The sequence below is a fragment of the Sparus aurata genome, chromosome 16, assembly GCF_900880675.1.
Source record: "Sparus aurata chromosome 16, fSpaAur1.1, whole genome shotgun sequence".
Lineage (NCBI taxonomy): Eukaryota > Metazoa > Chordata > Actinopteri > Spariformes > Sparidae > Sparus > Sparus aurata.
Window position 1 is genome coordinate 16,897,310 of NC_044202.1, and position 26,364 is coordinate 16,923,673.

The window sequence follows — 26,364 nt, forward strand, 5'->3', positions numbered from 1 at the left end:
AAGACCTCTCACAAAAATGCCATTGGACGCACAGTGGGAAGTGCAGGATCCAGTGTTTTTAGGCAAAGGTCAGGATATGTCAGCCTGTGTTGCATCATTCCTACTACACTAAATCACTGCAGGACCCCATAAAGTAACCTTGAGACCTTTGACTCCTCACCCTCTCTGCTACACCACTGCCCTTCTTATCTTATAGAGGTTTTCAGTGATAGAAAATGAGTTGAGGTACCTCAAAAGATTGAGGTACTTGCACTTCGCTTACAGTGTTTCCATTCGCTGCCTATTCATACCTCTGCTTAGTTCTGATGGAAACATTGTCCTACATTTATCAACTTTCAGTTCAACTTTACAAATTAAGATCAAACATGTGTCTTTCAATTTCACAACATGATTTAAAATACTTAAAATTACAGTACATTAACAGTAAAATGCAACTTATACGTTAATGCATTAGTTGTATTATATATAACAGTAATAGAGGAAGAAGTAGGCTACTGGATTCTAGAACTAGTAATAGATAGATATGTAATTTAGTTGCTTGCCACCACTGTATAGTGTTACTCAAAGGGGTCATTTTACATTTGATAGGTGTATTTTGCAATAACACTTACTCCCATATTCAATGTTTTTTTCCCCTTATGTTGAATAATTTCTATATTTTGATCATCCTCCACCACTGAATCATTCTCTGACATCAGCAGACACCTTTCCCAGCATCCCTTCCCTTCAGGATGATCACCGCCCTCTAGCGGCCGCTTTTGAGAACGCATTGTGATGACGTATCACGTGCGACCGACCGAGCTGGCAACGGCCATGCGCGAGCTGCAGCGTTGTTGTGGTCCGCGTAGTGATAAGTTAGCTGTTACCGAGTAGTTAGTGACAGCGACGCGTTCCTCCGCCAAAAGACGACTTTCTAAAGTGTCGGAGGAGCGGAGGACGGCGGTGAGAGCCGTGGAGGGAGCAGCGCTGTGCTGAGCGGGCAGCACTCTTCCTCCTTTCTCGTCTGACGGCTGTGAGTGTGACAGGACAGCAGCACTGCCATGTAGCTGAGGCAGAAGAATGAGCAGTCAGCACACTCCGACAGATGGGACAGACGACCCAACGGTTCAGCAGGAAAACGAGCTAGAAGCCCTCGCGTCTATCTTTGGAGATGACTTCCAGGATCTGCGGAACAAGGATCCGTGGAAGGTAGCTAGACGTGCTCGGCAGAGCGCACTTCCTTAACAGAGCTGATGGGTTTAAGTTGACTTCTGTTAGCTGTAGTAATGGAGTGATGAGCCCCGACTAAAGAGGAGTGTGCATTTCCAGGTCAAAAGGCCTCCAGAGGTGTACCTCTGCCTGCGGCCCAACGGGCTGAACACTGGGGAGGAATGCTACGTCACAGTGGACCTGCAGGTCAAATGCCCACCCACATACCCAGACGTGTGAGTACCACTGACCCCTGACCTCTGCCATGTATTCACTGAGGCCATTGTTACCACTGCACTGCCAGGTATCCACACACACAATGAATTTATCCAGACACACAATGAATTTATCCAGACACACAATGAACAGATGCTCCCGAAAAGATAGATGTCACAGGATTCCTTTTGTTATGTAGAGACTGAGTTGGTTATAGTACACCTATTTATTAGCTGTCTGCATTAGAGGGCAGCAGTATACAGGTTTCATGGTCTGGAAATTGACAGTTACCATGTTGTTTACATTTGTTTATCAAGGGTTCTGAATTCTACCATATTAGCGCGATGAAAGAATAGATGTTTTCCAGGTATATGTCACCTCCCTGACTGTCAGGACTTATTATTTTGGGAAAATGAAATAAAAGGCTTTTTAAGGGTAATTTTAACTGGCAACAGCAACAACAACAATATTTTTTCGACCATGATATTTTTATTAGTTGTGGCCTCATACCGTAAAAAGCTCAAAACCCTTGGTAAACTACTTTGCGCACTTATATTTTATCTAATGCTTTCTAAACAACTTCAAACTTCATTTTGAACCCTATTATTTATTATTTCTTTATTCATAAAATAGGATCCCACAGTAAAAGATGTAACAGTAATATAAATAAATATTTAGAAGAATTTAGAAAACAGAAAAGGCTTTGTTTTCTAGGATTATAACTTTGTGGCACTGCAGGATGTTTTGTAAGATGAGCTGAAAGAAAATACCTGTGACAACCCTTTTTTGTTTCCATGTATTTTTCTTTTTAACTTTGTCAACGCATTTATTAAAACAAAGTTTTTAATTCCTATGTAACACTGTTAAATACTGTTTCTAGATGTAGGGAATACTATTATATTTGAATTTTTATGGACGGTTGCACTGTTTTGTTCCTTGCGGCACAGAGGATAAAAAGAGCAGCTCTGAGGCAGTACAAGGGCACAGTGCGTGATAGCAAAGTTTAGTTGTTTTTATTCAACCACAGTTTATAGTCTCCAAATAGTTGCACACTCACATGGTTCAGCACAGGAAATAAAATACCACTCTGCCTTAGAGCCTGGTTTTCTTTGTGAAAAAGAGCGGCCTTGTGACACGAGAAACTTTCAGAGGAAGTGTTATCTGATCAGTAAATCCTACGTTAGGTAATAAACAGAAAGCAAATGAAAAACAAAGAAACAAAAGGCTAAGAAGGGAAAATTCACCAATAGCTGGCACTGACTGACTGAAGGTATTTTTTGTCTTTCTCTGCTCTGATCCAGATTTAAATAACATCTTTGCCAATTTAAGATTATTTTGTTGTTCTTGTGCAGCTGACTGGCTCGACCTTTTGGCCTGATTAAACGACCCCTCTCCCTGTCTATTATCAGCATATAATTTCCATATTACTTTTTCCATTCAGTGTGTCTCATATCACACAAGTTAGACATCTAAGATGCAAAAGCAGCTTCTCGGTGTAGGATTTCTGGAGGTGAAAAATCGTGCACCTAATATCTCCAGTAGAAATAAGCACAGTTTTGCTATGCACAAGCATGTTTTATACTGGAAAGTAATTAGAAAAAAGACCCACAGGCACGGCCACAACTACAACAACTACTGAGATTTCTATCTGCTCACAGCCTGAAAACTATTAGATTTCCCTCACATGAGCTCACATGATTGGTAACAATTTAAAAAGATGCCGCATGTCTCTCCACACGGCACCACGGCTTTTAACATTCTAGGACAGTGGCATGTCATGCCAGATGTTAATCCAGGCACAATTGGTACAAAGATCCGTTGTGCAGTTGTAAATGTCACCTAAATGTTCACTAGTAACTTGAGTCTTTGGGCACCACCAGGCCTCCGGAGCTGGAGCTGAAGAACGCCAAAGGTCTGTCAAACGAAAACCTGCAGAACCTTCAGAGTGAGCTCACCAAGCTGGCAGCAGTACGATGTGGAGAGGTGAGGTCACACATACACTCTCTCTCACACACACACATACACACAGATAAAGAAATAGAACACACAGACTACCTTTAACCTTCTTCCCCGTTGTCCTAGGTGATGATTTACGAGCTAGCAGACCATATCCAGGGCTTCCTGAGCAAGCACAACAAACCCCCGTCGCGCTCCTTCCACGAGGAGATGCTGAAGAACCAGCGGAAACAGCAGGAGAAGCTAGCCCAGGAGGAGCAGCAGAGGATGGACCAGCGGCGCAAGCAGGAGGAGGAGATGGTGAGATGGATTAGTTTTATCAGAGGGGTTTGTCACAAAGAATCTTGAATTTCCTCTTGTTTATCTTCTCTGTGCAACTCTTACCACTAATAGGAGGCCACAAAAGCAAAACATTAGCTAATTGATTATTTATAAATAAGTCACCAAGAATTCTGCACTGAGATGCAACTGATCTAAGTACACATATAAATGCAGAATAACATACTTCTGTAACACATTCTACAATCATTTATTTGACTGGTTAAACATTTGTGTTTTGATTGTTTGGAAAATTGCAGACAGAAGCTGTAGTTGAACAGGATGTCAGCGGAGTAGTTTTTTCTTTCTTGCAGGAAAAAGAGATCATGGCTGAAATACAAAGAAGAGAGGAGGAGAAACGAGAGGAAAAGAGAAGGAAGGAGATAGCCAAACAGGTGCACTGTTTATTTTGATCTTTTGATGAAGAAAAGCACTGTTCATTGTTAAAACGCATGTGGAAATGTCACAGGAACAAATATGGTGACGTTCAGTGTGGTGATATATTCACAGGAACGACTTGAGAGTATGGAGCAGTCGGTCCCTGCTGACTCCACCCTGCTGGGGAAGAGTCCACCCAGCCCGTGTAGAGCTCCTCCTGAACTGACTGAAGCCAGGAAAGCAGTCGGTAACCGCCGCCGGACTACCTCAAATTCCCGCCACAGGTATGTAGCAGACTAGCATCACAAAGGCAAGAAATGCTTCTCCAGTTAGGAGACATACTTTCAAAATGCTCAGAGTTGTTCTTGTTTACCAAGGCGTGACACAGTTAATGAAGACAACCACCGCCCGCAGGAGCTTCTTCACTTCCACAGCAACACTTACGGAGAGCTTGTTGTCCACAGAGGGAAAAGCTTAGGTGAGAGCTGTTTCGATGCAGTGTCAAAACCCTTAATCTTACTATGTAACCTGTTCATTTGTACATTTGGGTCTGTGTTTGTGATTGTGCCAGGTGTAAGTGAGAGGCTCAGCCGAAGCGTTTATTATGGGTTTGAGGCGAACTCAGGAGACTTTGCTGTGATCTACGAGTGGTCACTGCACTGGAACAAGAAGATGGGCAAGTTCTTCACCAGCCAGGAGAAGGAAAGGATTGAGACCTGCAAAAAGCAGGCAAGTAGACAAGGACTGTACCTTTTTATTCTAGATTTATTTGATAATTTTAGAGACTAGTTACTGTGCAGATGCAGATTTTTAACTGATTTTATCAGTGATCAGAGAAAAAATCCATAGATTATTATAATCTGAAAAATGCTGGATATCTGATCCGTAAACTGGCCAGTTGATCTCTACCTCTATGAGCAGGGAAATCTGACAAAATACCTCTCAAAGCCAAACCCAGTATGCTTGGTTAAACCTGAATTCTTGTACAGATCCACGGGGCAGAAAATGAGTTCAACTCCCTCTTGAGGCTCGATCACCCAAACTTGGTTCACTACACGGCGCTGAGCTCCACTGAGAAGGAGGACTGCCTCGTGGTGAACATGCTGGTGGAGCATGTGGCCGGCATCAACCTAAACCAAAGCCTAACCTCCCACAGCCCAGTCCCTCTGGATAAACTGTGCCATTACACGGCAGAGCTGTTGGCAGCTCTCGACTACCTTCACTCCAACTCTGTGGTCCACAAACACCTGGGAGCCTCCAGCGTGCTGGTAGACTCGGAGGGTCACGTTCGATTGACTGATTACAGCTTATCAAAGAGGTTCGCTGATATCTGCAAGGAGGACATTTTTGAGCAGGCCCATGTGCGTTTCTCAGAGGATACAGTGATGCCAACGAAAACAGGCAAGAAAGGGGATGTGTGGAACTTGGGCCTGATGCTGCTGGCTCTGAGTCATGGGAAGGAGGTGAAGGAGTATCCAGTGACTGTACCAGCCAGCCTGCCTGCTGATTTCCAGGATTTCCTCCACAAGTACGTATGGAGGGATATATCAGCCCATTTACTGTAAATAGTGTACTGTATACTTAACATTAGTGCATTTTCCAAATCTGTAATGCATCGCAAGGCTGCAGTGTTTCAGACTTCTGTATTGTTGGGCTTCCCCAGCAACCATTTCCATTCCTATCACTACACTGCAAACATTTGTGCTGTTTTCATGCTGCCGGAGTCATGTTATCATGACGCAGATTGCAAATGTGCATACATGCAGATTCATTTTAAAATTCTCAACATATTTTTAATGACAAGCAGACATAGTGTTCATTAGATCTGTCTCGGTAACTTCTTTTGTTGGACCATTCATTGTCCACCCCAAAAATTGCATTTAACAATATAATTGTAATTTTGAGACCACTTAATGCGACTGATACAATATGGTGCGGTATGGTACTATATGGTATGATATGACATGGTAAGATACACTATGATATTGTACGGTACAGTACAATACACTATGGTACGATATATAGTTCAATATGGTGCTAATGAACACTGTCTGCTTGTCATTAAAATTATTTATGTTGAGAATGTTTTTTAAATGAATCTGCATGTAAGCACGTTTCCATTCTAACATTATGATAACATAACTTAAGATCTTATGTACAGTATAATCAGTGTGATACAGAATGGTATGATACAGTATGAAACACCTCACTGTCCCCTTGGGAAAATTTTTCTTGGGCTCAGGGTTGCTGGATTAGACAATTTTAAACCACTATTGACTTATAATGATTACATACATTCACATATTTATGTGCAAGTAATATCGCACCTGGCAACATACTGTGCTCTAGAGCAGTATTGCAAATTGTTGACACAGTTATGTGTCAGGCTGTGTCCTACTGTTTAAAGTTGACATTTTGGCACTCTGTGTCATCTGCCAGATGGTAAAAGCTCGTGCTCAGAGTAAAGGACATGGGATGGGTCGGCTCGTATTCTCTGCACTCCTCTTAAGCACATTCTGTCCATAGATAGACTGAAAGGACTGGTGTTCTTTCTTCCCTGTGACTTTCATGGCAGTCTGAACAAGTCAGACAAGCCTGGATTGTAGCTGCACTGAAAGATTATGGAAGTACGATTGTTCAAAGAGAAATGAAATTTTAATTCTGTTTAGACATTTCAGTTGGAATGTGAAAAAGAAATGTTAAAATATCCTAAAACATAGGTAAATATAAAACCACAGAATCAAAACAATAAATAAAATGGGCTCTTGGCCTCTGTAAACAAACATTGAACAACACATATGAACACAATGGGCATTATTACAGTCAACAAAAACAGGCCTTGTGCTCATTGAAATTTTAACACTGCAAATTATTTTCTCAATCAGTTAATTCATTGTTTGATCTGTGAATCATCTGAACACAGCGAAGAATGGGCATCATGACATCCCAGAGCCCGAGGTGATGTCATCAGATGTCTTGTTTTTTTCCGACCATCCAACAAAAAAACAAAAATATTCACCTTGCTGTGTTATAAAACCAAGGCAATCAGCAGTATCTCAAATGTAAGAAAAATGGTGGCAACATGTTTTGCATTTTTGCTTGAAAAATCATTACTGATTTAGTGAAATCGTTCCAATTTAATTTTCTTTCAGTTGATTATATTCAATTATTGGCTAATCATGGGAGCGCCATACTAAAAGATACAATACCTGAAAATCAGCAAGTTTTATGTCTCTCTTAATTGATTTTCATATTGTATTAAAATTAAGTGAAACAAGTGACTGCCTGGTAGGGAGTAAAAACACATTTAACACTCTGAAACACTTGAGGACTATCTGTTGTAAATAGGCAAAAAGATGCAAAAACATGACTTCATTCCTTTATGATGTTTAATAGACCTTCTGTCTAACTTTTCTGATCCGTAAACTGGCCGTAAAGGTGTTTTTAAAAGTACTTTCTCCATAGATTTCAGTGTTATAGAGATGTCATCCTACTACATTTTTTTTCCTTTTTTTTGATCCACCATCTTTGAGATTTACTGCGCAGTCTGTTATACTATCTGTGTATTTGCCACAGGTGTCTGTGCCTGAATGATGCTGAACGCTGGACGACCCAGCAGTTATTGGACCACGCCTTCCTCAAACCTCCATCGCCTAAAAACCTGCCACAGTCTCAGGATGCCAGCCCAGAAGGTGAAACACACCCCTAGAATAGATATTACAATACTATTATGAAAAAACACTAAAAAGGATTACACCATTAGGACATTCCAATAGTTGGTATTGTTTTTTTTTCTGTTCAATCAGATCTCGCCGTTGACTTGGCATCATCCGTCATCCCACAGAGCCACATCCTCAACGCTCCGTTCATCTCCGGGGTGCAGGGGCAGTTTTCTCGCTACTTCAATGAGTTCGAGGAACTCCAGCTTCTTGGAAAGGGAGCCTTTGGTGCCGTAATTAAGGTAAGATTTGGCTTTAACAGGGGAGACAAGCTGGCTGGGATTTCTTAATCTTCACTTTCCTTCTCTTGTACCTCCAGGTTCAGAACAAACTAGATGGCTGCTACTACGCCGTGAAGCGCATCCAGGTCAACCCAGCCAGTAAGCAGTTCAGACGGATCAAAGGCGAGGTGACGCTGCTCTCACGCCTTAACCATGAGAACATCGTCCGCTACTACAACGCCTGGATCGAGCGACATGAGACGCCTTCGATGGGAGTCCTTACCAGCAGTGACAGCTCTGAGCCTCAGAGCACCGCCGACAAGCGTCCTCAGGGCAAAGAGTCGCGGCAGCGCTTCAACGAGCTCGGCCTCCCCGACAACTTGGAGGACAATGCACCGCCTCCGGTCCTGTCAAGCTCTGTTGAATGGTCCACCTCCATCGAGAGATCCTCCAGTGCCAAATGTAGCAGACACCAGTCAAGTGATGAAGAGGACGATGATGATGATGAGGAGGAAGATGTTTTTGGTGCCTCTTTTTTGTAAGTGTCTTTTTTTTTTTTTTAAAACCAATAGGACTTTTCCTAGATCAAAACGCTTGATACGTCACTTTTTGTCTTTTTGGTTTTAGGCCGTCAGATAGTGACTCACAGAGTGACATCATCTTTGACAATGGCGACGAAAGCACGGACGAGATGTCACAGGTTTAAATATTTAGCCCCCATTTATCCACTTGTTTTGTCAGTTTCCCAAGTGCAGCAAACTGATGGCTTTTCCACACCCAGGTGGAGCAGAGCAAAAGGACGGGGATCGACACGACGGAGAGCACAGACTCTGAACGACCCCCCCCAATAGCACATTACCTGTACATACAAGTAAGCTCCACCTCTATGCTCCTGTCTTACCACTAGAGGTCTCTCTGCCTTGCATCTAATACACGTGTTCTGCTTGGAACAGATGGAATACTGTCCAAAAAGCACTTTACGGGACACAATAGATCACGGCTTACACAGGGACCAGAATCGTTTATGGAGACTCTTCAGGGAAATACTGGACGGCCTTGCTTACATCCATCAGCAGGTGTGTTTACGTATTTGCGCCTCCTGTAAAGATGATGAGCCTATTTGCTTTAGTGTCCCATACCAGAAATTTTTTCTGACTTAAATAGCAATAACATAAATGGAAGCCATGTTTTCAGGTCTTTTAATCCACCCTTCTCTCTCTTTTAGGGCATGATACACAGGGACCTGAAGCCTGTCAACATCTTCCTTGACTCACAGGATCATGTGAAGATTGGAGACTTTGGCCTGGCCACAGACCATCCCGCTAATGTGGTATGCATCTACTGTAAAATCTTGAACTACAGTGATGAAGATGAGAACCAATAGAGATAAGATACTCTTTATCTTTCTCAGGCTGCAGGTGTGTTTGAAGTGGAGGAGAGCGGCTCAGTAGTGATGCCCAAACCAGACCCAACAGGTGGAGAGAGTTTGAAAACATTCACATTGTAATTAATATAAATAACAATTTTATTTTTTCTTCCTTAACACTTTGTTTTGTATCACTATTCAACAGGAAACATGACAGGCATGGTTGGCACTGCCCTATACGTCAGTCCAGAGGTTCAAGGGAACACCAAAGCCACCTACAACCAAGTAAGATTTCAGTTTGTATTGGAATATAAATAGGATGTAGTTTCTGAGTGTCTGGTACTCATTCATTGCTTCCGTCTTTAGAAAGTTGACCTGTTTAGCCTGGGCATCATCCTGTTTGAGATGTCCTATCGGCCCATGACCACGGGAGCGGAACGCATCTCCGTGCTTAGCCTGCTGCGTGTGGTAGGTCCATCTTTAAGACTGGGAGCCATCTATGTAGAGGCTTTGAAACTGCTACTTATTCTATCTCTCTTCATGCTGCAGGAGCCCATCAGCTTCCCTGAGGACTTTGCTGCATATGAGCAAGGCACACAGGTGAGGACGCTGCAGCACAACATTTGGTACAGACTTTTTTTCTCTGTGTTTCCCAGTCCATCACCAAAACATCTCTCCGTGTCTCTTCTTTGTTTTTGTCAGAGGAAAGTGACAGAGTGGCTGTTGAAGCACGACCCGGCCCTGCGGCCCACTGCCCTGGAGCTGCTGAAGAGCGAACTGCTGCCTCCACCACAGATGGAGGAGTCGGAGCTGCATGAGGTGCTGCAGCACACCATGGCCAATATCAATGGCAAATCCTACCGCACCATGGTGGGACAGCTTTTCGCCCAGAACACCACTCCAGTCATGGATTACACCTACGACATAGACCTTCACAAGGTATGACAGACATATTTCGCACGTGACCAAAGGGCCAGTCACTTGTCTGACATATAAATGAGTGCTTTTGTTAATTTATTCAAATAAATCAAGCGTAAAGCCATGGTAAGAAGTAGTTCCCCCCTCTACCTGAAGATGTCACTGCAGACTCATGAATGTCTGCACCAACCCCTCCATGCTACCTCACTCATCTGGTCTGTATAAGCAGCCAGCAGAAGGCCTGTTAGTGCTTTATCGATGTTTCCTGATCCCTAACAGAGTCTGTTTGTTTGGTCTCCCTCCAGGGCAGCTTCAGCTTCAACAGTGCCAAATTGCAGCAGCATGTGCATGAAACAATCACCAGGATCTTCAAGAAGCATGGTGAGTACACTACGCCTGTTTGCGTGTGAACGTGAGGCTTTGTAGACTCTCCTCTGCAAAACCACTTGGACTCCTGACCCGCTGCAAGCCCGGTTTAGGGACCCCAACATCTGCTCCAGTGAGTGGCAGCTTAAACAATAAGTTCACTGTTGGGCAGCGCAAGTTCTGTGCAGGTGCTTGTGTTATTTCTGTGCACAGTGCTGATGGTGTCCAGCTGTACCTGTTTGTTTATGCTCAGTTAGTATCTGCTCACATGCACCACCTCTCTCAGGGTGAAGGTCATATTATCTTATGCAGATGTTGCAGTGATACATGATGTTTGTTTTCAGGTGCCGTGCGTCTGCAGACACCGCTGTTCCTCCCCAGAAACAGGAAGTTGTATGATGGCAGCGAGGTGGCCTGCTTCATGGACCACAGCGGAATGCTGGTTACACTGCCATATGACCTTCGCGTGAGCCAAACACACACATGCACATGCACAACATCATCAATTATACAACTGTTTGCATCAGCACATGCAAACACACACAGAGTGTGAGGCCGCAATTAGCAGCAGGCGTAAGATCCTGCCACCTCAGGAAACCCTGAGGACTAAATGGTTGTTTCCACACTGTGATTGATTACAGCCTGGTATGCACTGACTTCACTGTCATTATACAAGTGCCCCAAGTCTCAACTTTCTGTTTGCTTTAGATGGCGTTTGCAAGATTCGTCGGTCGCAACAATATAACACATCTGAAGAGGTAAAGTCGCATGAACGTAAGCCTGTTGGTGCCAGTAACACTTTTTAATAATACAATTAATAATTTGTTGGCTAGTAGCTCCTTTCAAAAGAATCTTACATTATTTCCTACGAACAAGGTAGCAGCAAGGTTTACATGTTACTGATTAATTAAACTTTTAAATTACACAGCCTTTCTCATACACTATGTTATTCTTTTACTTAAAGGGTAACTCCCCCAGTTTTACACATTAAAGTCGGTTTGCAGGTCATGGGGAGTATTGCTGTATATGTGAAACAGTAGATTAAAGCCTTTCTTTCGCTCCAAAGGAAGGTGCATGTAATCTAATGTCACTCAGACTACTTTTTTCACATATGCAGTAGTACTCTCCAAGACCTGTAAATATACTTTGATGTGTAAATTGGTGGAGTTGCCCTCTAAAACATACCCCTAACAGTTAACATTAACGCTAATATTAACCCCAACCCTTTCTTAAGGTGGGGATGTTTTTTTTTTTTAGAAGGGGGATATAACAAAAATACAGTGAAAGATAAAATAATTTCAAATCAAACCATGATCAGTTTTGCTCATTGTTCGAGCCTTATCACATGTAGGCCTGCTGCCGCTGCCACATGAAAACTTGACATTCTTGTTGAGAATAAGCATGACTGATTCAGATTTTGTCTTTGTCTTTCTCAAGGTACAGCATTGAACGGGTGTTCCGCCCCAGGAAGCTGGATCGCGCTCACCCAAGGGAGCTTATGGAGTGTGCCTTTGACATCATCACACCCGTCACCAACAGCCTGCTCCCTGACGCAGAGACCATTTACACCATCTCTGAAATAGTCCAGGAATTCCCCGGGCTCCAGGTCATACACATGGACTGCATGTTTTTTTACATGATCGTGTGAACTGACAGTTTGTGCTGCGCTTCCTCACCCTGAGCAGTTTATTGATGCATCATTGTTCCTTACTTTCCTACGGACGCCTGATGGCAACTTGTCCTGTCTTTGTTTTTTCCCGTTTTACTTCCCACTCACATTCCAAACATACCAAAGTATGTGTAAGCCTGACAGATTTACGCTGGGTTTATTATTTACATAGTAAATCCGAAATGCATGGCTCTCCCCACTTCCTTCCCTGCCTCCTAGTACAGTCCATTTCCTGTCCACACATCCCAGTGCTGCCTCAGTCTCTAGTCGCAGCACTCCTCGTGCATGTTTCATGAACTCAGTCAACTCAGAGTCTGGCCTCCGGTTCATCCCTCACAGATCCTGTTTCTGATCCTCTCCACCACCCTGCTCTTTGTGTGAAAGCTTTTAAGAATATGTGAGTCAGACGGAATGAGAGGGCAGCCGGACACAACAGTCATTATTCACCAAGGCACTCATTGTACAGTAGTGCTCTTGCTTTTGACTGTAATTGCAGCTAAGGGGGTTAAAGGTGTGTGTGTGTGTGTGTGTGTGTTTGTGACTGCAGGAAAGGAACTATAACATTTACCTGAACCACACCAGCTTGTTGAAGGCCATCCTGCTTCACAGCGGAGTCCCCGAGGACAAACTGAGCCAGGCCGCCAACATTCTGTGTGACGCCATGGTCAGTGAAGGTCGCACGTGCATCACAGATGTTCTCCACATCACGTGTCCGTTGCTGATATAATGTTATGAACGCATATAATAGCGTTTTTTCCTAAATATATCGGTGCTAACATTTCTGTATTTGCTCCAGAGCGAAAAGCTGACCAGACGTGAGGTGGAGGCAAAGTTCTGCAACTTTTCACTGTCAACCAACAGTGTGAGTGTCCCGCCGGGTGCACGAACCGTCTATAGAAAATAATCAGTCGTGGTCTCTCTCGTAAAAACTGAGATCCCTTCTCTGTCGTGTCCAGTTGCAGACGCTGTACAAGTACATAGAACAGAAGGGGAATCTGCAGGACCTAGCGCCACTGTTGATATCACTCACCAAACAGAAGACCGCCGTGACCCAGCTAGCCAAGCAGGGCCTCAAGGACCTGGAGGAGGTCACAGTACTGCTGCGTAAACTGGGAGTTAAACTGCAGGTGATTTTGGGTGATTTTCTGTTGAAAGAGGTTGTGATGTGGTGTGTTTTCTCCCCCTTTTAACACAGAAGTGTGCTCTCCACAGGTGGTGGTGAACTTAGGCTTAGTGTACAAGGTGCAGCATCACTCTGGGGTCATCTTCCAGTTTGTGGCATTCATCAGGAAGCGCAAGCGAATTGTACCAGATATCGTGGCCGCTGGAGGACGCTACGACCACCTGGTAGGTTTTATTGACACTCACCCGCATTCCACATGTGACTTTAGTCAAGTCATGGCACAAATCTTCAGCTATTATTATAAAAATGTGGCCGTAATGTATGCAAACCATATTTTTTTTCCATCTGAGATATAGCTTTTGGTCTGCATTTCATTTATTCCATATGAAGCAGTCCAAGTGGTATCTTCATGTGCTTTCTAGATTCCGGAGTTTCGAGGACCAGCCCCCACGGTGCCGGTGCCCTCTGCTGTAGGGGCCAGTGTGGCCCTGGACAAAGTCTGTGCTGCTATGGCCAACATGGAGGAGCCGGTGAGAGAGACAAACACACACACACACACACACACACACACACACACACACACACACACACACACACACACACACACACACACACACTCATACTGGTATCTGACATTCCTAATTATTGTAATGAAGGAGCAGCAGACAGAGCTACATATTTAATGATGCCTTATTACAGCAGGCGGCCGCCACACAGCCACTTTTAGGAACATGTTAATCACTATGATCAGTGTGACTCTTGACGCCGAGGAGTTATTTTTGGAGGTGCATCATTTTCTATTTTTCACATTCTGAATGTGAGACGATGTGCCCAGAAGACTAGCACTGAAATGAGTCATTGCTCCCAAAAAAGATATTATACTGCAGCTCGATGCATCTTTTACTGTTTGACCCTTTATTAACTTCTCTGTTTTTTCTCTGTGTCAGCCATCAGTGAGCTCATGTGATGCCCTGGTTGTCCCAGTGGGACATTCTTCAATGTCCAGAGCCATCAATGTTGTCCAGAAGCTGTGGAGCTCTGGAGTGTCTGCAGACATTGCCTACGATGTCTCACAGGTAAGCGCTCTGCCTGATATCAGACCAGTTTTGATTTGAAGTTTGTCTGTGGAGTTTTATCATGCTAAACAAAGTTTTGTTTACGTTTTGTTATTTTGGATAGCAAAAACAAAATTCCTTTAATGTGTTGTGTGTATCCTTGAGGTCTTAACAGAAGTCTTGAATGCATTGCCTTCCACATACTAACATTTTTAGATCATGGATGTGTTACAAGAACTAGATAATGGACCCAAAGATCAAATCAAATCAAATCAATCTTTATTTGTATGGCGCTTTTCGTACAAAAAAGTAGCGCAAAGTGCCTTACAGAGATTAAAAACAACAACAGAAAAAAAGAAAAAAAGAAACAGCAAATAAAATCAAGAGAAGAAAATCAAAAGAACCCAACCCATACACAAATACATACACACTCATACATACATACGCAGACACACAGACCCACACACTCACACCCACACATACACTAAAGATGGCGGCCATTCAGTTCAATGTACGTTGCTTGACACATATGTCAGAAAGGTTTCTAGCTTCCGGGCTTGTTTCCACGTCATCACATCATCATTTACATCACAATGTTGTGATGACGTCGTAGATTTTTAAATTGATTTTCTTGGCTCAAAGAACATTTTTACAAAAACCTCTATGGATTAAAAAAATATATTAGAGAGTCAAAATTTACCTCGATTGCAGTTTGAGGTTTCTGGTTTCCTGCAGTTTTACAGATCCTTTTATAATTGTGGTCTCTGGGGGGGAAACACTGTGGAAGTACAGAGTGTTAGTGCCCTAACCAGGTCTTGATATACATCCATGCATCTATGTTTGCTCTTCTAGCAGCTATTTTTTCTCCTTCACTGTCTTTGCCGGTGCATTGCTGCATTTCTTGGTGCATCGATCCGATATTAAGATCGGATATCGGCCCCGATATTGACAAAATAGCTGGATCGGAAAAATTAACAGATCCACGAGCCGATCCTTTTTTGTTTCTTTTCCTCCATCACAGCACATCCGGTGTCATTTGTCAGCAGCATGTGTGTCGGCAAAGTAAATGTTTCGACGGGGGGTGGTAGTACTGCAAAGTACAATACTACCAATTTAGTCATGCACATCCAAAAGCACCATGCTAAGGAGCACGCCCAATTCCTTCAGCTCAACAAAACCAAAGGAGCAGGAGACAGTACAGCCCAGCAACTAACTTTGGCAGATGCACTTCAACTCCACGAAAAGTTTCCAACAGAAAGCATGAAAGCATTGGCAATAACATAGAAAGTTTTAGAATTCATTGTTTTAGATGCTCAACTAATGTCAGTTGTTGAAGATGAGGGCTTCCGTCGCCTACTGAAATACTTACAGCCAAGGTACTCTCTTCCATCACTCAAGTATTTTTCCGAGACTGGTATACAGTTTATTATTAATTCAACAACGGTATTGGATCGGTATCGGGTATCGACAGATACACAAAGCCCAGGCATCGGTATCGGGACTGAAAAAGTCAGATCGATGCTTCCCTATGCATTACTACCACCTGTGCACCTTTATGTGCACATAAAGATATGGCACCATCGTTGCCTATAGTGGCCAAAATACACAATGTACTCAAGTTAATTCAACGAAAATATCTTCAGTTGTGATCTGGCGGTTGGAAAAGTGCATGATCTTTGCAGTACTTCTGCAGGGAAAATCTTCAACTATGAACATATACTTAGCCTGCAGTTATGACACAAGAACCAGATTACCCATAAGGGCTTGTGGGCCTGTCTTTTTTAACATGTTTTCAAGAAAATGTATTGTGTTTGAAAATTAAGGTTGGTGTTTCATTTGAGGCGTAGAAATGGGAGGATGATTAGTAAGGATGATTATTGAAAATGTTAATAAGTGCAGATAAACAGCATGTTAAAAAGTAATGATTCAGTAGAAATGCAAAATCTAGTGAATGCCCTAAGCTTAGATATATCTCAGCTAAAGGAAGCTTCTCAGTAAGTCACTCCCTCATTGTTGCTTCCTGACATGCTGAAGGAAGAATTTTGCAGGAACCTGCAGAGAGGACTACAAACATCTGCACTCTACATGTAGTATTTTGAGTAGAAGGATTTCATTGAGTTTGTGTTCATACCCTTATAATTATGTTACTGCGCCCTCATGGTTTTTGTACACGTAAACTAAACCACATTTATAACATATTAGATCCCTGATTAGACAATGGAAATTAGCCGTTGTGTATGCAGGTGATCTCCCGAGCTCCCCCTCCCTTATCTTCCTGTTCTGCAGTACCTTCATCCCTCCTACAGAGGGCAACACCCGACTTCCGTTCTTGAGGAAAAAGCCCCTCATCTGTCAGCAGCAGGATGCTTATCGTGACAGCATCAGAAATAGTAAACATCCCAGAGAATGAGCTGCTCTATGTGGTTGTTCTTAAAAGAGGCTCACAGGCCTTATTAGGACAATACGACATGGAGCCATTTCAATGATGGTGTCATTCATCTGTAACACCAGCTTCCAGTACAGTTTTTTGATGAGCTCTTATTTGGGAAACTTGTGAAGCCAGGCTGAGATCAGTCCCTTCAAAGCAAAGTTATTTATCCCCTGGTCCAAAACTCTTGATGCCGTGCCTTTGCCACATTCTCCATGTTTATGTGACAAACTGATCTCAGCCTTGTGTTTGTGTGTTGGTGTAGACGCCCTTGGCACATTTAAATGCTCCTCCTGTTTTTTCCTCCTTTGCTGTTTATAACCTATTGTTTTAACTTTGCACTTCTGCAGTCGACGAGTGTTTGCTTAAATAGTCTTCATTGTCTTTTGTGCTGGCACAGGACACAAGTGATTGGCCACCTTCATTTCCCCTCAGTTCTTAGAAGCAATTAGCAAAGGTTGGGTTTAGCTGAAAACAAGCAGCACTATGTCCAATTTGTCAACAGTGCCTGTGTGCGTGTTTGTTGATTATGTATGCAGGCGGCGCCTCGACCAGTGGCGAGATGGGGAGAACACCTTGTCCGGATCTACTCACCCGTCGCTCCCCCTCGCTAGACTTTTGTTAACACCTTTCACATGCCGGCCTCTTAACGGGCCGAAAGTGCGGCTTTAATTCATCCTCAGGAGACGATCACACTCTTTAAGCTTTTATTAGCCAAATATGGCAAACCCCTTCCACATGCAGTCAGCTCAGGCAAATGGCCCAGAGCTGCCCATCGGCCTCAAGGCTTACCTTTGACTTAATTTGTTCTGTCAATGAGAAAGTTGTGAGAAAAGAAGGACGTTTCAGTGCTTATTTGATGAGGAGGTGAAGTCTCACAGAAGCCAGCTATAACTCTCTGGCTGAAGCTGGAGAATAAATTGGGCTGACGCAAACATATACATTCATACACATGGTCAGGGTTGAATGCATTACCTGAATACACATTGGTTTTGGTCGGGAGTACTGGCTCAGTGCACACTCTGTGTTCCAATGTCCCAAACAAAACCAACTGGCCGCTGCTATAGAAGAATTTTTGAGGTTGCATCTCCAGGACTGGTTTCCAACCTTAAAGCTTTAGCTGACTGGTATCCCAACAATGCCCCACAGCAACCACATTAGCCTCAGTGTTAAATGGGCAGCTTTGATGCTTTTATTATGAAATTCCTGTCACACTGTTAAATCTGACTCATAATTCTTTGAGTGATTAATAGAAGAACACTCTGAAGCAGAACTTGTGTGAGGACAGCAAGCTTTTAGCAGTTTTAAGAAATAAAGCCGGCTCCAGTAAACACCTCCCTCTAAACTGGCCGCCATCCTCAAGCCCATGTGACAAGAAATCCAGCATGAATTAATACTCTCTGATAAGACAGTTATGTTTTGAATGCATTGTTCTGTTGAGTCGAACCCTTAAACCACCCCTCACTTTATGTGTGTATGAGTAATTCAGCCTTTTCTCATTGTGCATGTGTTTAGTCTCAGGAGACATTGATGGAGCACTGCAGGCTAGCCAGCATCAGTTGCATGGCCCTGGTCTCAGACAAGGAGGGGATCTATGTGAAGGTAAACCAGCCTTACAGTGCAGTAGAGCTGCAACTAACCACTACTTTCATTATCGATATGTACAGATTATTTCCACAATCATTTATTCCATATATCGTAAAGAAAAAAGAATGTTGAAAAAATGTTCATCACAATCTCCCCAAGCTAAAAGTGGCATCTTAAAATTGCTTGTTAAGTCAACTTAGCAGTCTAAAACTCAGAGAAGCTTAATTTACCATAAGAAAAGCATCAGATCCTTACATATAAGAAGATGAAATCAGCAAGTGTTTAACATTTTTGCAAAACAATGAAACAGTTTACCAAACAAATGGCAACCTGTTTTCTATTGATCAATTGATTAATAAACTAATCAGTTTACAGTGCATCAGAGTATCGTACAGCATTTTTTCAGTACATTTTGAGAGAACAGCTTTTTCCTTCAGTAGCATTACAGGTCACGCGGCCTTCCAAACTGTTTTGATAAGAGAGAATTATGAGAGGGTTGTTGTCAGCGGCACCTGTTAAAGTAATTTTCTGTCTTCAGGTGAAATCCTTTGAGAAGGACAGACAGTCTGAGAAGCGGATTCCCGAACCAGACTTGGTGGACCACATCATTCAGAAATGTCGGACCAAATTCTTTGAGGAGAGAAACATCAGGTAAAGACATTTTGGTTTTAAGTGCGGCTCGGATGTCTGAATGAGGCTGTTCTTATATAATGTTTGTCCTCGTGCCCCTGCAGAGAAATTTCTGAAAGCCTGTCCCAGAACCCTAAAGGATCACTGCTCAACACCACAGGTAATGTGTTCAGTTCAGTCTGATGTCCACTTACTCCTTACAGACAGCCTCTATATACAGCCTTAACTGTACATTTGTGACCCTGAAGTTTCACTGCAGTATGAAACAGTCGCACCTCTGTTTTCATACAGTTGTGCTTTGATTCCTCCAACGTTCTGCTTACAGTAAAAGTATTCAATTATGAAATGGAATACTTGACTGATGTGTTACCCAGAGTGACGGACAATTAGTGCAGTAGCGGAATAAATGTCAAATGTCAAATCTCACATTGCTTTTGTGATGCACACATGTAGCCAACAACATGTTTTAATTCATCTGAGTAAGAGTTAAACGTCTCATTAGAACATGACGTTTGACTATTGGATGTTAGAAATTTAAAAGTCCTTCATAATTGGATACAAAGTGATTATTTTTTATTGATAAAATGTGGAAATGTTCCCTTTTCTTTCTCCAGGCTCTTCAGAGCAGCATGGGAGCAGTGGCAGCATGAACATTAATGTGAACATCATCAGCCCAGAAAAGGTTTCATCCAGTGCCAGACGACGCTATGATACTCAGGTTTGCAATGCACCTACACACACACACACACACACACACACACACACACACACACACACACACACACACACACACACACACACACACACACACACACTTGCACAGACCCACCTGTTCTTCATGGCTTTTTACCATTACTGAAATAAATGATGTGCTCAGCCAGATACTCTGATGTGGTCATCCAAAATTAGTCGCACCTGTTCTTCAAGTAGGCAGAAACTCATGAAAATACCTTAATTGACAGTGAGCATAGCAGGGGAAGGAAACACAGCAACAGGGGTAGGTTAAAAGGGGAAAAAAAAAACTGCCGAAAGACTGCTAAAGAGCAAGGAGCGGAGCTCCTCTCAGAATTGAATCAGTGAATGTGGTACGAGAGCAGAGAACTCTATCTGCATGTGTAAAAGCGTCGTCGAGAGAGAGAATTTCTGCTAGGCTTGCGTGAATGCAGTCCTTCAAGCACTGGGCTGTGGTCAGCGTGAGCTGTGACAAGTGCTTGCAGATGCTAAACACTAACACTCACTTGCTAAACTGTTGAGACATCGCAGTCAGTAATTGAATAGACGGTGGCTGATGGTTCCCCTCTTTCCTCAGGTCTTATTACATTCATAATAACAATGATAGTATAATAATAATATTTAGTAATATATACTAAATGCTGACTGCAAGGATACTAGAAATAACCCTCTGAAGTGCAGCTGTTGATTTGAAACTTGAATTTAGACTTTAGTAGTAGTTTACTTATTCTGGACATGAAGAGAGGTTGTCCCCCATGCCTGGCTCTTCTCTATTGGATACCACAAAATCTATGATGCCGGGCATACGGCAAGACGTACAAAGTGTGCATTGTGTAAAATTATAATAAATATTTGCAGATAATTAGAATTCCCCAACATGGATCATGATAAGGACATCCCACAGGTCACTACGATCAGAGGCATACTCAGGAAAACGCCTAGTTTGGAGCAAGTTCTTGTCGCCAGTCACCCACACCAACAGTAAACATGTCCCTACTAGGCCACTGTTTTGCTTATGAAATGATTGCATGTCAAGATTTTTTCCTGCTGGTTCATTTTGTCTGTGGGAACAGTTATTATTTTCTTCCACCCTTTTCCCTTTTCTTTCTCCTTACCTTCTTGCTCTCCAACTCTCAGATCCAAACCAGATTACAGAATCTCGGAAGCAATTTGCAGAACAAGAGCAGTGACATTGAGGTTCTGGCAGTAAGTCATTTTGTTTGTTTACCCCCACATCCCAGCTCCCCCTTTTTTTTCTGCTCTCCCACCTTATCTCTGGAAACCATGTGTGTAATCACAGAGCGAGCAAAAATTGCTTTTGATAGCTAAAACAGCAAACATCACTGGGAGCTGCCCTTTTATAGTTATTTACCTCACGCTAAAATCCCCTGCTGGAGGTAGGATGGCTGTGAAGCCGCTACAGAACAATTAACACTAAACAGAAGGCAGCAAGCGTGTCGTTTCAGGGCTACCATATTGGATTTATTTGTGGTTGCGATGTAGATTTATGGCCAGATATTCTTTAAGTAAATCAACCCTGCTTGTCCTATTTACTATGTCGGCGTATATTCCAAATACATCTGTCATCCCTGTTGGGGTCTGGATTGCATCAGCGACCTGGGCAGAGTTATTGAAACATAACAGGCATAATCACCTTGGATCCGGTAAGCTGTTGCAACGACCCGCATGTCTGTCAGTCAGACTGGAACACACCACTTATTTTCTAATGATAATCTCAAGAGGGTATTAGCCATTTCCTGTTAAAGGGACATTGGGGGCTGTCAGAGAGCGTTTTGAAAGTGGAATTAAAAGTAATTTACTGATGTTCTACCGGACTGGATTACAATGTGTTGAAAGAATTACACAACTTATTGGACAGGGGGTCCAACGCTTGATATTTTTAGCTTGATTATGAAAACAGCGTTTGGCAGCACCAGTGGCCACATCCAAGCAAAACGTGCACTTTGTTCTCTGCATTTGTTGAATTGTTGCAACCTGAGATAAGTTTCCATTGTGTTTTTATGTAACCCTGCTTTTTTTGTATCCTGCAGGTGGACCTGCCGAAGGAAACTCTGATCAACTTCCTGTCTTTGGAGGTTTGTTCCATACCGGCTTCATCAAGAGCATTGCAGAGTTAATAAAATGCTGCGCTCCAATGAAGGAAGAGAGGGCAGTGGAAGTGGAAAGAATGGCCAGTAGAGGTCAATTTCCTAGACAGGAAGAGGGGATCCCGTCTCCTTCCTTACAGTCCCGTCAAGGAGTGGACTTAGGGAACACCCCTGCCTGCAGCTCTGCTAAAGAGTCTTAGCTTAAACTCACACATGGCACAAACACATACTGCAGTTAACAAAACGCATGCTTCAGAGGTGTTAATATTCACATTCCAAACTCCTGACCGCGGCTGCACGCAGAGGTTTAAAAAAAAAAAAGACTAAAAGAAAGAAAGCTGAAACATGCTCCCTACACCACTGTTATATAAGCAAAAGCCTCCACTCCATAAATGAATGGGCCACCTATACAGTCGGCCCCTGTAGCACATGTGTCAAAGAAAACACATTCAGTATATAAAGCACATGACAATACACAGTGTGCAGTGTATAGCCAGGCGTGCAGGAAAGGCCTGTTTTAAATATGGCAAATTACCCCGAGTCACACAAGGAACCAGAGAACTCAGTAAACCCAATGTTGCTTTGTGCCTCCACTGGCCCGCTACACTTGACATGCACAAATATACTTCAAGGCTTCATGTAAAAAAAACCTTTTACTCCATAGTCCCTTCTTTTACACTCTGAAGTCTGCTAACAAACATGTAATGACGTTGAGTTGGACAGTCTCAACAATAATCGTCAGCAAAACTAATCTGTACCAGGCATTGTTTAATGTCCACAAGCTTTTTCTCAATATATTTGTCACCTAACTTTCAATTCTTTAACCTCTGCTCTCTCTTTCTTTCCAGTTTGATAGCGAAGACCAGTTCAACAATAGTGTGAAGACTCTGCTGACTCGTCTCCCCAAGCAGCGCTACCTGAAGTCCATCTGCGAAGAGATCCACCATTTCAAAATAAAGAAAAAGTAAGTTGGTTGTTTTGCATGTTTGTCCTGTCCTGTGCTTTTGACTTTCTTGTGTTGTTGTTGAAGCAAAACAGATTATTGAGGCTCTTGCCTTGTATCTTGCCAAGACTAGCTAGCTAAATCATTTATTGTCATCATCCTTAGTTGGCAAAATCATCTGGGCACCATCGATCAAATTTATTGGCCGTCCAATCGATCCAATAAAAGAGCTTCATGTGTTTTAATAAGCTACTTCCCTTTCAGTTCCCTGAAAACCACTGTTAGTTGTGGTGATGCAGCAATATTTTCAACACACTCAACCGGAGAGCAGATATCATCCCATGTGTCATCCTGTCAATCAGCTGTCCTCCTCGGGATACTGTGTTTGAATTAATGAAAGCAGTTATTTGTTCAATGAATGTGGAAAAATGTGGTCCAACATAAGAATCAAAAGTCCAATTCAAACGTAACATTTACATGCACAGAATTGTCTTTAGCATCCAAACTGTTTCCCCCTCAATATCAGAGAAACAGCTGGAACTTGAGACTGTATAGACATTTTCCGTACAAGCAGTTGTAGACGTCTTGTCTCGGCGGGGGTCCTCATGGAAGATGAACCAGAGACCCCATGGTCTCACCTCGCTGCCTGCTCCCATATGTTTCCATCTACTAGTGACCTGTTACTTTTATTAAAATGAAACCTGAAGCAAACAGTGGAATATATTAAAGGCCACTTACAAAGGACAGACTTCCTTTTACGGGCAGCTGCCACTCCAAAGCTCAGAGCAAGCCCACGCACTCCAGGTGTAACAGTGACAGTCAGTTCTTCAAAGGGAGCTGTAAGACGGATAACTACTGCCTTGAAGAACATCAAATCCTCAGCTGATCCCATTTCCTGAGGTGAAATCTGGAGAAGGATTAGCCTTGTTTGGTCTTCTGATGTCTGTCTCTTAACACCCAAGTTGATTGACACTGAGATTGCAGCGCACAGGGGGGCGGGTTCGCTTCATCCATCACTGTGGTTGTGACTGGTGCGGTCTATTCCCAATTTTCCCAGCAGAAGGTTTTTTTTCAAAGCCCAGGCTAAACCCTCAGTGTTTGCTTTCAGTGTTGTGACGCTTGTGAATGCCCATAGAGAGCGGCCCTGTGAGGGATTCAGCGGATTTTCTCTTTCATGAATGAGATGGTAACAAAAAAAAAAAAATCAAAGCTTCTCTTTCTGGCTTCCCGTCCGCCTCTCCAGAGCAGTTGGTTTTAATTTCCTGTCTCTGCTGTGTGTTTGATTTGCTATTTGGGGGGGTGGGGGGGATAAAAGTCTGTGCTGATAAATGAGCGTCACAGAGGCAACAATGAATATATTCAGCATGTGTTTTTATGTGTTTGTTTAGTTGTTTTCAGCAAATGTGTGGTGCAGGCAACTGAGGCCAGATGAGTGGGGTAAAGGGCACAGGCAGTCACCTGGCTGCTGCAACACAGAGTGAAATTATTCCAGTCACAGTAGAGTAGTGATGTTACATTGGTGAACAATCCCATTCTTTTCAATGGCTGTTCGATAGGGATGAAGGGAATGAGTCTTGGCATTCTTTTCACAACACATTTCATACAGAGGGTAAACTCACTGACAAAACAGAGGGATATACCGCCACCTTGTATAAGGTTTATGAAGCAGATTGGATCTGGCAATCTGAGTCATTCAGTGCTGCTAAACCTCGTCCACACATGCAAAATTGCATTTTATAGGTGGGGTATCTTAGCTTGAATCCAAATCCAACCCTGTCATTATCCCAGTGATTATTTGGCAGATGAACAGAATTTAAAAGAACAATAAGCTGTTCTTTTCGGCTCAGCTCACTCCCCTCGAAGAGACATAATTCACTAAATCACAGTCACTGAGCTTTCCTTGATCCAAAACTACTTTGGGTAACACCTGTTTGTTAACCAGTTTACAGCCATGCTAGCGGCTCTGTGGCAGCACTTACAGTAGGCACTTGGTGCTTTGAGCTAAATGCTAACATGCTCACAGTGACGGCGCTAACATGTTAATACAAAGTACAGAATTACCATGTTTACCGTCATTGTTTGGTGTGTTAGCATGCTAAACTTTGCAAAGTGCAGCTGCAGCTAATGTCATTTGTTTAACATGTACTTGGAGGTGCAATATGTAAGATTTTTTGTTGACAACATTTAAAAATGTACTACATTTATCAACAGAATGTGAAGAATGAGGTATGTACAAAATTTAGCACGCTAACCCGGTCCATCACAGTCCAAAGCTCCTGTGCTAGCGATGTTAACAACAACAATCAGCTGTTGCTCCAAGCTCCCAGTCTGGACCTCTAGCTGCATGGCTAACTGAGATAACTACCTGATGGCAGCTGCAGTTTGTAGCAGTATGTGGTAACCCTGGTGATATGCTGCCCCTATTTGTTTGGAGTATGGATTCAACAGGTGGCCTTCTCACATATTGCACCTTTTAAACCAAAATGTTGGACAAATCGAAAATTTGACCTGATGATGGCACCAGAAGAAAAGTTAAGATTTTCTCCACTGAGTTATGGGACTGTCTTACCCTGGATATTGACCCGTGGCGGGGTTGAATCCTCTGCTATTTCCACAGGATTGACTTCTTAAGCCAGAGAAATCTAAGATCTTGAAAAACCTCCCAGCTGAATTTCATTGTCCTGATTTTGCAATGTCCCATTTTGGAAGTCCTCCAAAATGTTTTCAATATTGCTCTGAATCTCATAACTGACAGATGTTGTCCTCTCGCAGGCTGGCCGTGGTGGTCTTGTACAGCTACAAGGACGACTACTACAAGATCCTTCTGTGAAAACCTGCGTGGTTCAATTGACCCTGGAAACGTCCCTCGAGGCTCAGTCAAGTCCCAGAGACTGTTTCCATCCTGGGACCTGCAGAATCTGCTTGAGGATTGACAGACTCATACCTTTTCCATTTGGAAAGCGAGCGCCCAACAGACACAAATCGTTTATTTTTTACCGTGCTTAATGGCGACCCAAAATCCATAACTTTCTGAAAACCCCTTTTGTGAACAAGTGGTTCACTGGACTTTGATGCCTTAATAGGACAACGGAAGTTGAAATATAGAGGACTTTTTACTGAAGATTAAGTGTCTTAAAAACAGCAATTTTACATTTCTAATTAGCAAGATCAATAGTGGAAATAAATAAGTTTTTCCCACATGGAGCTGTGTTTTTTTCAGCTGTTTAATGAGTCTAATAGCCATGTGGATTAACAGTCTGGACATTGGGTATCCCTTATTGTAACAGATACCTTATGAATCCAGTAATTGCTCAGTTGAGACACAGGTTGAGAACATTTGGGGAATTATGAAAAGATCTTAAATCAAAATGTACTGCTTTTGATAGTCTGAAGGTTTTGCGTGGCAGTGTCTGACATATCCAAGGCCTGGGAAACTGACCCTA

At 42.8% G+C, this 26,364-nt stretch overlaps 1 protein-coding gene across 1 annotated transcript; it reads left to right on the top strand.

Annotated features, from left to right (window-relative positions):
- Positions 1-792: 792 nt before the first annotated feature.
- eif2ak4 (eukaryotic translation initiation factor 2 alpha kinase 4) lies at positions 793-26,125 on the top strand. The gene is made up of 39 exons (XM_030443890.1): positions 793-1,188; positions 1,309-1,424; positions 3,285-3,387; positions 3,487-3,660; positions 3,993-4,073; positions 4,189-4,340; positions 4,434-4,534; positions 4,628-4,785; positions 5,046-5,584; positions 7,633-7,748; positions 7,863-8,017; positions 8,095-8,534; positions 8,624-8,696; positions 8,778-8,867; positions 8,950-9,072; positions 9,222-9,326; positions 9,408-9,471; positions 9,568-9,647; positions 9,729-9,830; positions 9,912-9,962; positions 10,065-10,301; positions 10,586-10,661; positions 10,991-11,112; positions 11,355-11,404; positions 12,084-12,252; positions 12,863-12,979; positions 13,112-13,177; positions 13,272-13,442; positions 13,528-13,662; positions 13,861-13,968; positions 14,386-14,514; positions 18,437-18,523; positions 19,047-19,159; positions 19,243-19,298; positions 19,753-19,856; positions 21,008-21,076; positions 21,922-21,966; positions 22,827-22,942; positions 25,694-26,125. The coding sequence occupies exons 1-39, from the start codon at positions 1,060-1,062 to the stop codon at positions 25,749-25,751; spliced, it is 4,980 nt and encodes a 1,659-aa protein (XP_030299750.1). The 5' UTR covers positions 793-1,059; the 3' UTR covers positions 25,752-26,125.
- Positions 26,126-26,364: the final 239 nt, after the last annotated feature.

Excerpts from the sequence above, each read along its gene's own strand:
- eif2ak4 (XM_030443890.1), top strand. The coding sequence starts at position 1,060 with ATGAGCAGTCAGCACACTCCGACAGATGGGACAGACGACCCAACGGTT. Across the intron at positions 12,253-12,862 it reads AGGAATTCCCCGGGCTCCAG|GAAAGGAACTATAACATTTA; the intron begins GTCATACACATG and ends TTGTGACTGCAG. Across the intron at positions 19,857-21,007 it reads GACGACGCTATGATACTCAG|ATCCAAACCAGATTACAGAA; the intron begins GTTTGCAATGCA and ends TCCAACTCTCAG.